Here is an 11,253-nt window from a genome sequence, read left to right as displayed (position 1 = left end):
TGGACCTTGTACACGGTTTATCCAAAATCATGTACTAAGTCCACGATTTTAAACTCCATGTGTTACCACGTTCAAGACTTTGCCACGGCCACGATTTTCACATTGGAATTTTTATAAAATTGTTAATTAATTTCAACTTTTTTTTTTTTTTTTTTTTTTTTGTTAATGATTACTCGAAAACAGAGTAAGGGTTCAAACTAATTTCAACCTTTGTTAATGATTTTCCAGAAACAAGTTAAAATGGGTTTTTAGTTTCACCGATTTCGATAATGATTTTGAATAAACAGATAAAAGGGGTTTAAAAGGTTTTAACGTTATTGAGGAAAAAGATCTTTGCAAAACACAGAAAAAGGAAAAACCGCCATGAAAGAGAACAAGATGAACTCGGTGGGAAACCAAGTCAAAAAATTACGAAAATGAAGAATGAAGAGGAAAAATTACAAAATTTGAAGCCAAATCAGAGTCCACAAAATCATTGAATCAGAAATGTCGTTTTTGGACGCTACAGATCAGAGAAAGGTGTGATCGGATATGGACACGCGTGGAATTTGAAACAAAAATTGAACTCGTAGACTCCATCCACAATTTTCAACATGACATACTACGTGACAATCTTGAACGTGACAGCTATGTGGAGCAGGATCTACGATTTTAGGTAAACCGTATACAGGATATATGATTCATTTAAATACTCGTAGACCCGGTACATGTTACCCTATATTTGTCATTGTTTATTAAAATAACATTATTTAAAAAAAATAAAAAAATAAAAATAATCTTGTGTTTGTAATAAACATCTGAATCACTCAGATAATTTATTTGGTAATATCTTCATCTCTCTTCTTTTTTTCCCATTTTGTATTATTGTCTTTACTTCCACAGCTGCTCCCAACCTCAAGAGATTTATCTTTAATAACGAAGATTAATATGAATCCTCAAATAAAATGTATAATGGATCTATTACTACTTTCATCCAACGGTTCCTTTTTCTTGGCATTTTGGAAATTACATTTTGTGAATAATAACTCTGTGGTAAGTGTCAGAAAGTGCAAACCTGCGGTGAAATTTTGCAAGAAAAAAAGAAGTTGAAAAAATTTAAAAAGAAGAAATACAAATTGATGTAAGAAATATACAAAATAGCATTTAAACATAGTACTTGTCATGATATATTGAGCAGAGTAGTTTCTCCTTCCTCAGGATTCTCCAGAGCCATAATATGTTTCTTGAAAGAATCTGCTGCTTCTTCCCTTTCCTCAAGCCGCCCCAATTTGTCGTACACCATTGCCATTAAATAGAAGGCTTCAGCTGCCATTTCATGATACTGTCATACAAAGAAAAAGAGAGCCTTCTGATCAATAACAGAGATACAAAAATAAGTTTGAATACTTCTTCGGTCTTTGTCATTTCGACTTTTGTTTAATTTGATCTCTATACTTTTAAAATGTTCAATTTGGTAACTATACTTTAAATTTTGTTCAATTTGTTTTTTTTGTACTTTTCATATGTCCATTTTGATCATTGTACTTTTAAATAAAGACCAATTTGGTCCTTAGTTGCAAATCTTGAACATAAAATTTAAGAGACCAAGATGATCTATTTTTTAAAGTAGAGGGACTAAAATGCATTTTGAAATATAGGGACAAAATTGAACATTTGAGAATCTGATGACAGAAATCAAAATCAAACCCAAATCTGTTAAATTTACTAATATCTCTATGATATTCCTCAGTGTAATGAAAGAATTATTAACCCTCAGTCCCGTAAATCCAAATCCAATATTTTCACATATGGCACTACAAGAACATGTATTTGGCACATCCAGGAGGGGCAACAATAGACTAAAATTCGATCAAGAAATTGGCAAGAGGTCAAGTTGTTTTTCCTTCCTAATTGAAACTCTAAGGGGTTTAGTTGTAAGTTGTAACTAGTAACATACCTCCAACAACTGAAGCTCTTCTGACGCTTGCTTCAGAGGATCCAGCACAACCTCCGGATCTTCAGAAACTGTTCATGATGAAATTCAACCAGAACAAAGTTTACTTTTTTCGAATATTCAAGATTTATAGTACTCCCAACTTTCAAGTTCAAATATCTAAAATGTTCAAAATGAACACGCATTAAAAGTGTTGAAGATTTAATTAATATAATTAAATAGAGAAGAAAGCTACGGACTTTTAACCTCTATCGAGTATTACCCACCAAGAGATTTATCTATATAAAACAGCTTCGCTTTTATTAATAAAACTGGAAAGTTGAAATATATTCTTTCTGTCTTTATGTGATTCATACTGAAGTACTACTCTCTCCTTTCTGTCACTATTTTCATCGAAAATATGTTTCCTTTAATTTTGGAAAGTCTGGTTCTACAATGGGAAAAAGAAATATTACAGGTAATAATTTCATAAGAATGATCATAACCATGTCTGGAGTACCTGAAAAGCTTGGACTACAGAGGTAGCATTTCACTTCCACTATAAAAGCACGAGCTCGGAGCTCCAAACCTCCATGACCAAGAATCATCGGGAATGCTCCATGCAAAAGATTCAAAGCCCTTTTTGAATGGCTAGGTCCAAGGGAGAGCCATAACTCAGCAATTGTCAGAGTGGCTGATGCTTTTAGAAGATCAAGGTTAAATGACTGGCAAAAGGAAAGGCTTGCCAAAGCATAAGGAAGACCAACAACAGCATTGCCTGATTTCTGGAGGGAGGGCGGCCAATAAGGACTTTAATACTGGAGGCTTAGGAAAGGACAATAAATGTACATGAAACCGAAATAGAAAAATTGTTTTCTTATCCCAAAAAGGTATTAGCAAGCAAATTTAAAGATGAACTAGAAATAAAATATCTTCTTATCAATGCACTTTTTAGCGAGCTATCAAGGATCCTTTACTATTTTTTCCATTGTCTTGTTCTTCCAGTTATTTTATTACATGAGTCATGAGACAAGCAAATCAAACAGGCAAGAAGGAAGGATGAGTGACTCGTATGAAAACACATAATCTTTAGCCAAAATAAGCCTTGATTCCCATTCCCTACATTATATCTTTAAGTTTACCTTGTGTATTTCAGCCAGCAAAAGAAGAACCGAAGCGTTCTGGACTTGTAGATTATATTTATGACACAAACAGAAAAGGGAGTGTGCTACACGTGCTGCCTGCAAAAATAATAATAGAAGTCACTTGTAAGGAGATTTAGGGATAAAAAAATCAAGAAATTGAGAGAGATGTAGACAACTTGGGCTACTGCATTTCCAAACAATTGGATTATTTTTCACGTATTAGTTTCCCCGATATTAAACTATAGAATTGACGAGAAAATATTACAAATAGAGGATGTTCATGAGCAGCCAATAAGAAAGATGACATAAACACAACTAAAAAGCAATTGAAAAACATGTCTCAATCACTCTGGTTCAAGGCTTCGCTTGCATGTAACTCTTAGTTTCACACCCATTTGTAAGGGTTGACCCATGTTCCAGCATGTATATTGTTTCCAATAAATGTTAATACCTTAGTTACAAAGCTCAGTTATTTGATCTTCACTGTAAGTGTACGTTAAATTAGCTCAGGGTTCTGTGTTTGTGAAAGAGAAGATTCTGATTGATGTAATAATATTACAGAGGTCATAATATTTAAGTTCTCCAAGAAACACTCTAAAGGGGAGTTTTCTAAGAAGAGATAATGATAAACATATTGCTTGGACATGTGGTGGACCTATTAAGAGCCTTTCCTTCTAGACACATGAGATTTTCCAAAAGTTAAATCTCCACGACCTAAAGCCGTGCCTGGTACTCTTGATCTTAAACCTAAGTTAATATATAAAATTAGGGTGTATTGAGACACATTTGTAAGCAAGTTAGAATAAGAGTTGGTTTAAAAATAGTTAGTTACATGTTAATTAGTTATTATTCAGCACATGTGTAAACATTTTTCCTATAAATAAAGCATCTCTCACTCATTTGAGGAGAGATTCAATTTGATTCAAAAAACTAGAGTTTGGTTTACACTAAAAGTGGTATCAGAGCACTCCAAGAATCCAGGCTGATGGCGAGAAGAAGGGCTGCCCACCCGAGAGGAGGAGACAACCTATGGCAAGATCAAGAGGGGGAAGAAACCACCACCCTCTCTCCAAGAACTACAACACAATGCTTGCTGTCCGTTGAGAACTCTTTGGAGGGAATACATGGAACAGTGACTAGCATTCAAGAAAGTATGAAAATCCTCACTCGTAGGGTTGAGAAGCTAGCAGCAGCACCTCAAAATCGGAAGAACACTCAATCATTCATGCGAGAATGGAAAAGAAGAGATAAGCATGGTGCTGGAGAGCCAAAAAATTTCCAATTTCAGCAAGAAATTCATCAAGAAAGAGCTCCAAGATTGCATAGGCAGCTCCAAGAAGCTCCAAGAAGATCCAAGACGATGTTTGAATAGGCAAGAATGGCAGCAAGAATTCCAAGATTGGGATGCTTCGAGTGAGTATGATCAAGAAGAAGAGTTATATGCTCCAAGGAGCCGACGAGAAGAGAGGTATAGAGATAGAGATGACTCATATGATTACAAAATGAAGATGACTTGCCGACTTTCAATAGAAAGTGTGACATCGATACGTTCCTCAATTGGATCAAGAACACCAAGAATTTTTTCGATTATATGAATATGCCGGATCACAAAAAGGTACATTTGATAGCTAATGTAGCCTAAAGGAGATAAAAGGAGAATTCTCTCCAAAAATCGAGATTGTCGATCTTTTATTAGAATGAATAATGTATTTCATACGAGAGGGGAAAGTTACTATTTATAGAGTTTTACTACAAGTGGGAGTAAAAGGGGAATTACTCTAGAATATTATCTAATTACCCAATTAACCCCTATACTTCTTACATCATTCTACCCCTCCAAAAAGAAGACTCGCCCTCGAGTTTTAAAAAGAAAAAAAAAAATTATGAAATAAACTTACTCAACGGAGTATCACCAAACCAACCTCCTACATTTTGAACAAAAATATTATGATCAAAGGTATAAACTTGAGACAAAAAATCTAATATTGCCACCAAAAGATGAATTTCTCCATCGGATATAAAACCAAAAAAGATGTTTCCTTCAAGCTCATTCAAAACCGTATTCAAAGGACCTATCACTAAAAAAACCACCTTTCAAGGAAAATTGTTCAAGAATCATGTCTTCTTTATCATTCGCTTCAAGTTCTTTTGACAGTTTGGTGATTCATTTCCACCGCAATCAGTGTCATTGTTCTTGTTCGATTTTTGCTCGGTGTTTGATACTTCTTTTTCATCTTCTTCATTGGATTTTTCTTCTTCATTTGAAACTATTTCCAAATCAACATCTTCAAATTCTTGTTTTTCTTCAATTTTATCTTCAAAATTTTCTATTTGAAAATTTTCTAACAGTAATTCTTTTGTTTTTTCTTCGGTATATGAAATCAATCCGTTCTTGAACTCTTGCAAATGAATTGATAGTTGATCAATCTGTTGAATCATTTTCCCCACTGAACGTTGGATTTCTTTTGTTGTTTTCTTTATTTCCTCCAAAGCTACAGGATCTAATTAGTCATTTTCTTGGATTCTTGAATATGTTTTAATCTCATGATGGGTATAGGACTCATCCATTGTTTCTCTTGAATCAACCTTTCTTGATCGTGTTTCATTTTGAGTCTTGAACGTTTTTCTTGGGCTAGCAAAATCCATCATTGATGATTCTTTAATTCATCTAACTCCCAATCTTTACGTTGATATCTTGAAAATGGGTTTGATGGGATCTTTGGACCCCTTTCTGATATTGTCTCCTTCTTATTCCGCCACAAACTGCCCTTGATACATCATCAGAATCACTAGAATCACTAAAATCAAATTTTCAATGTGGATAATGATAGTTCTTTGAGAAAATCAAGCATAGGAAAAATTAGTAGGTTGAAATTCTTCTTCGGAATCACTTGAGTCAGAATTTCAGCATCCTTTTTTTAAGTTAATTTGATTTTCTTGCCCATATCGATTGTTGTATTTTTTTTCTTGGACGCCTTCTTTGGTCGGTAATAGTCCATTCTTGCAAAATCTTGAAAAAAAATTTGGTTTCTTCTTTCTTTCTTGAAATTTCAAGGGTTCCCCCTAATTAGATGTGTGTTATTTGGCAACAAGCACAACTCACGAAGCTCCCTCTTGTGATAATGTCGCCAAGAGTTTCCCGTTCTTCCACCGATGACAATCAATTTTGTCCCAAGCGGTCGCTCTGATAGCAATTGATGTAGCCTAAAGGAGATAAAAGGAGAATTATCTCCAAGAATCAAAATTGTTGATCTTTTATTAGAATGAATAATGTATTTCATACAAGATGGGAAAGTTCCTATTTATAGAGTTTTACTACAAGTGAGAGTAAAAAGGGAATTAATATAGAATATTATCTAATTACCCAATTAACCTTTGTTCTTCTTACATCAGTAGCCTTCAAGTTGAAAGGGGGAGCTTCCACTTGGTGGGATCAATTGGAGATCAATCGGCAATGACAAGGCAAGTGGCCAATTCGAACATGGGAAAAAATGAAGCGGTTGATGAAACAGAGGTTCCTTCCTACCAATTATAAGTAGACCCTTTACAATCAATACCAAAACTATAGACAAGGACCTCAACAAGTGGCAGATTATGTGGAAGAATTCCACTGATTGGGAGCAAGAACAAATTTGGTGGAGAATGAACATCTAATTACAAGATTTATTGGAGGCTTACGGGTGGACATCAAAGAGAAGGTGAAATTACAATACTTTCATTTTTTGGATTATGCAATTTGTTATGCTGAAACAATAGAGGAGTTGAATGATTTACGCTCCAAGAAAACTTCAAGAAAAGCTCCTTGGGATGCTCCTGTAAGTAGAAGAGCAAAGAGTACCTTGGACCATCCTATTCCACCAATTTCACCAAGGAAAAGGATAAAGAAAAGCAAGAAGAGGTTGGTGGAAGGAAACAGAGGTTGTTTACAAGTAGAAAGTTCAAAATCCTTATAATTGCCCTACATTGGGAAAATGTTTGAGGTGTGGCCAAGTGGGGCGCTTTTCTAATGAGTGTCCCCAACAAAACAGCAGCATATGTGGATATGCAGTGAAGATAATGAGGAAGAAGCCAATTATATTGACACAGATGTAAGTGATAGGGTGTCTTGTGTTCTCCAACTGGTGTCGATTGCTCCCAAAGGAGATTTTAATCCTCAAATACATTGCAAAATGTTTGTTAAAGAGACAGAGACTAATATATTGGGTCTTGTAGTTGTTGAAAAGATAAAAATGCAAAGAACAGCAAAGACATTCAGCACCATATTGACGTGGTTCCAAGTGCTACAATCACTGATCTTCCTCACTATAGGATGAGTCTTAAGGAGTATGAGATCCTCCACCAACATATGGAAGAATTATTGAAAATGGGGTACATTCAATCAAGCCTTAGCACATGTGCAGTGCTAACCCTTCTTACTACTAAAAAAGATGGTAGTTGGAAGATGTGCGTGGATAGTAGAGCCATCAATTCTGTGAAATACTGCTTTCTAATTCCTCGAATATGTGATCTACTTGATCATCTTGGAGGAGTCTTGATTTTTTCAAAAGAGGACATGAAGAGTGAATACCACCAGATTCGAATACGGTCAAGGGATGAGTGGAAGATTACATTTAAGCTCTATTTCTCATTCACAGACTGATGGCCAAACCAAGTTACCGCATTGAGTTACCTTATGACCTACATATTATTCCAATATTTAATGTTGCCAATCTCAAACCTTATTTTCCCCCGATGACTACCAGTTGGCGTCCTAATTGTCATCCTCGAGGTCGAGTCTGAATTTTAGGGGGGTGGAATATGGTGTATTGAGAAACATTTGCAAGCAAGTTAGAATAAGAAATTTTCTTTTGGTGTTCACTAGAGGTCCATAATCGCTTTTCAAGCGTTTCAAGGACAACACCAGGATTTTTATTGAGCTACATTCGGATTTTGAAGGAATAATGCATAGCCTGACATCGGATAAAATTGTTGACCATGTTGAAACCTGCTGAGAAAGTCACACAAAAAGGACTCCGTTCGGCAAACAAATAGAAAGAATATTACCCTTCTTAACACCCAACATTAAAATGTACATCACCTCAATCATCAACTATATGAACTAGATTTTTGTTCTCTTTTCATCTGTCTTACCTGGTAATTCTAGAAGATCATGTACTAGTTCCTACTCACTTTTATTTGCAACAAAATAAATATGATATGTTCCCACAATTTTATGAAACAGAAATATTTCTACACATCCAAACAAGAAAACATCAGCTTAGTTTTAATGAAGTTTTAACCTCGCTGAATTGGTTTGCTGCAAGCAATGTCCGAGCATGACGAAAACTAGCCTCTGTCTTCAGGTCCAAATCCACACCAGTGACAGATGAGGCCAAAACTCCAAGTTCATTACAAGCCTGCTGGGCAAGCTTCAAACAACCTCTGATGGAAGGACACGAGAAACTTAGCAAAGGCAACAAGCAAACCATAACTATTCGTCGTATCACTAGGAACTACCTGTGTAGAGCATGCTCATGAATGAGTTGTAACTTTAATAATAAAATCCTCGACTTCGAGAGAGATAAAAACCTCTCTTCGGCTACTTTAAGTGCAGTAAAGGCCTCTGTTAAAGGAAAAGCACAGAGTTATAGATCATGTCAACCACATTTTAAGGTATGGGAGTGCATGTTCAAGTGTCAGTTTGTTTGTGCATGTGGCAAACATGAAGCAGGAGCGGTCAGGTATATAGCAAAAAAGGAAGTCCCCCTCAATTTATCCACTAACTTCCAAAATTGAAAGATTGTGGCTCCACCCCTGGAAGATATAGACATAACCCGTTGAAGAGAGAGAAAGAGATGTACAGTATAGCCATGTTACAAGTAATCATATCCTAAACACTCCAAAAGAATTTCAGGTCAGCATAGAGAGGCTGCATGCATGGAGCAATTCTAAACTAGGGATAAAACTATTAGCGCAAAGTCTTTGGGATTTTGGATCCCTTGCAGGTTATATGCGAAAACAAGTCTAACAGTATATTTTCCACAAATCTTGCTGGGATATAATGATACGAAATTTAATAAATAAATGTGGACAGTTACAATTCAAGGCCATTTTTCACATCATCGAGTAGAGATATGTTGATTTTTCTTTTAATAATAAATAATAAAAGAATACGAGGACAAACAAAAAAGAAATCCACAAAGAATGTGAGCCAACCAACAAAGAGATGTATTGATCTATTTATGGAAAAGGCAATTTGGGCATGATGGCGGTAGAAGAACAAATATTTAGTCCATTGCCAAACTACATGTTATATCGAAAAGTTTATTTGATGAGAGACGAGAAAATATTTTTTCAAAAAGAGCCAAGCAAAAACACTCTTAACGGGCAAAGGAACAAAAGTCCCTTCCCCAACAAAATTACAGGTAGACCTTCCAATCTAAATTAACTACAAGAATGCCCTCCAATTGGGTGGATGATAGGCTCTTCAGAGCCCTCGACAGTTTGAATTTTAAAGGAAGAACCAAATCCTTTGAGGTGCGGTGATCCAGGCTACAATTTGGGGTCTTTGGCTTGAAAATAATAGAAGATTTTTTTAAGATAAACCTACTTTTACAAACAGAGAGAATTGAAGCGGATGAAAAGTAGAGTAGGGAAAGGAAAAATAGCACACCAAGATTTTACGTGGAAAACCCTAATTAGGGAGAAAAACCACGGGATAAGGAAATTCTTATTAGAAAACTGATACAAAGAAATACAACAGAGCTTAAATAGAGAAAAGGGAAGCCCTAGGGTACAATGAAAAAGACAAAATTGCCCCTAGAATGCAAAACCCTAATTTCAACACTCCCACTCAAGTTGGGGCGTAGATGTCAATAAGACCCAACTTGCTCACACATGCGTCAAACAACTATCTGGGTAGTCCCTTTGTTAGGACATCTGCAATCTATTGATTGGAAGGAATATAAGGAACACAAACGTTGCCACTATCAAGTCTTTCCTTGATAAAATGCCGATTAATCTCCACATGCTTTGTTCTATCATGTTGAATAGGGTTATTTACTATGCTTATCGCTGCTTTATTATCACAGTAGAGTTTCATTGGACCGGTATGCTCTTGATCAAGGTCTTTCAAAACTTTTTCAAGCCAGATCTCTTCACAGATTCCCAGACTCATGGCCCTGTATTCTACCTCGACACTACTTCTGGCAACAACACCTTGCTTTTTGCTTCTTCATGTAACAAGGTTACCCCACACAAAGGTACAATATCCTGATGTTGATTTTCTGTCTACTACAGATCCTGCCCAATCAGCATCGGTGTAAGCTTCGATGCATCGTCTTTCAGTTTTCCTGAACATCAAGCCTTTCCCTGGAGAGGTTTTCAGATATCTCAAAATACGCTCTACTGCCCTCATGTGTTCTTCGTATGGAGACTGCATGAACTGACTTACCATACTCACTGCATAAGAGATGTCGGGTCTAGTATGAGAGAGTATATTAATTTCCCAACAAGCCGCTGATATCTTTTTTTGCTCACTGGAACACCTTTACTCATATTACTTAACTTTGCATTTGCTTCTATAGGGATATCAACTGGTTTGCAACCCGTCATACCTGTTTTCTTAAGCAAGTCCAGAGTATACTAACGTTGGAAAACTGAAATTCCTTCTCTTGATCGAGCTACTTCCATTCCAAGGAAATATCTTAGTTTTTTAAGGTCCTTGATCTTGAATTCCTCAGCCATTTTTGCCTTCAATCGGTCAATCTCTGAGGTATCATCGCCTGAAATAACAATGTCATCAACATAAACAATCAAAACTGCTATTTTCTCGAATACTAACCTTTTAGTAAACAGAGTATGATCAGAATGACCCTGTTTATATCCTTGCGACTTTACAAATATAGTAAATCTGCCAAACCAAGCCCTTGATGACTGTTTTAGCCCATATAAGGACTTTCTTAATCTGCAAACTCGATGATTAAACTATTTCTCGAATCCTGGGGTAGGACTCATATAGAATTCTTCCTCCAGTTCTCCATTAAGAAAGGCATTATTCAAATCAAGCCGGTGAAGGGGCCAATCCTTATTAACTGCAACAGAAACGAAGACCCGAACTGTGTTTAGCTTTGCAACTGGCAAAAAAGTCTCGGAATAATCAACCCCAAAAGTTTGAGTAAAACCCCTGGCAACTAATCTGGCTTTGTATCTGTCAAC

The 11,253-nt window shown here is 36.0% G+C and overlaps 1 protein-coding gene across 5 annotated transcripts in view; it reads right to left on the bottom strand.

The window, feature by feature from the left end:
* Positions 1-928: 928 nt before the first annotated feature.
* The window catches only part of LOC120086434 (anaphase-promoting complex subunit), a 44,385-nt gene continuing 34,060 nt past the window's right edge, over positions 929-11,253 (bottom strand). For 4 of the 5 annotated variants that reach the window (XM_039043084.2, XM_039043093.2, XM_090306739.1 and 1 more), the window contains exons 16-21: positions 8,554-8,659; positions 8,337-8,478; positions 3,055-3,153; positions 2,433-2,697; positions 1,937-2,004; positions 929-1,321 (exon numbers count right to left, since the gene is read on the bottom strand). In XM_039043084.2, coding sequence (XP_038899012.1) covers positions 1,160-1,321; positions 1,937-2,004; positions 2,433-2,697; positions 3,055-3,153; positions 8,337-8,478; positions 8,554-8,659 — 842 coding nt within the window. In that variant the 3' untranslated portion in view covers positions 929-1,159. The remainder of the gene's footprint in view (positions 1,322-1,936; positions 2,005-2,432; positions 2,698-3,054; positions 3,154-8,336; positions 8,479-8,553; positions 8,660-11,253) is intronic. The other variant, XM_090306737.1, reaches the window with a different exon arrangement.

This window comes from Benincasa hispida, chromosome 1 (assembly GCF_027475165.1).
Source record: "Benincasa hispida cultivar pf3 chromosome 1, pf3_genome.v1.1, whole genome shotgun sequence".
NCBI lineage: Eukaryota > Viridiplantae > Streptophyta > Magnoliopsida > Cucurbitales > Cucurbitaceae > Benincasa > Benincasa hispida.
The sequence above is the reverse complement of the archived record's forward strand: the minus strand, read 5'-3'. Positions and strand labels throughout refer to the sequence as shown.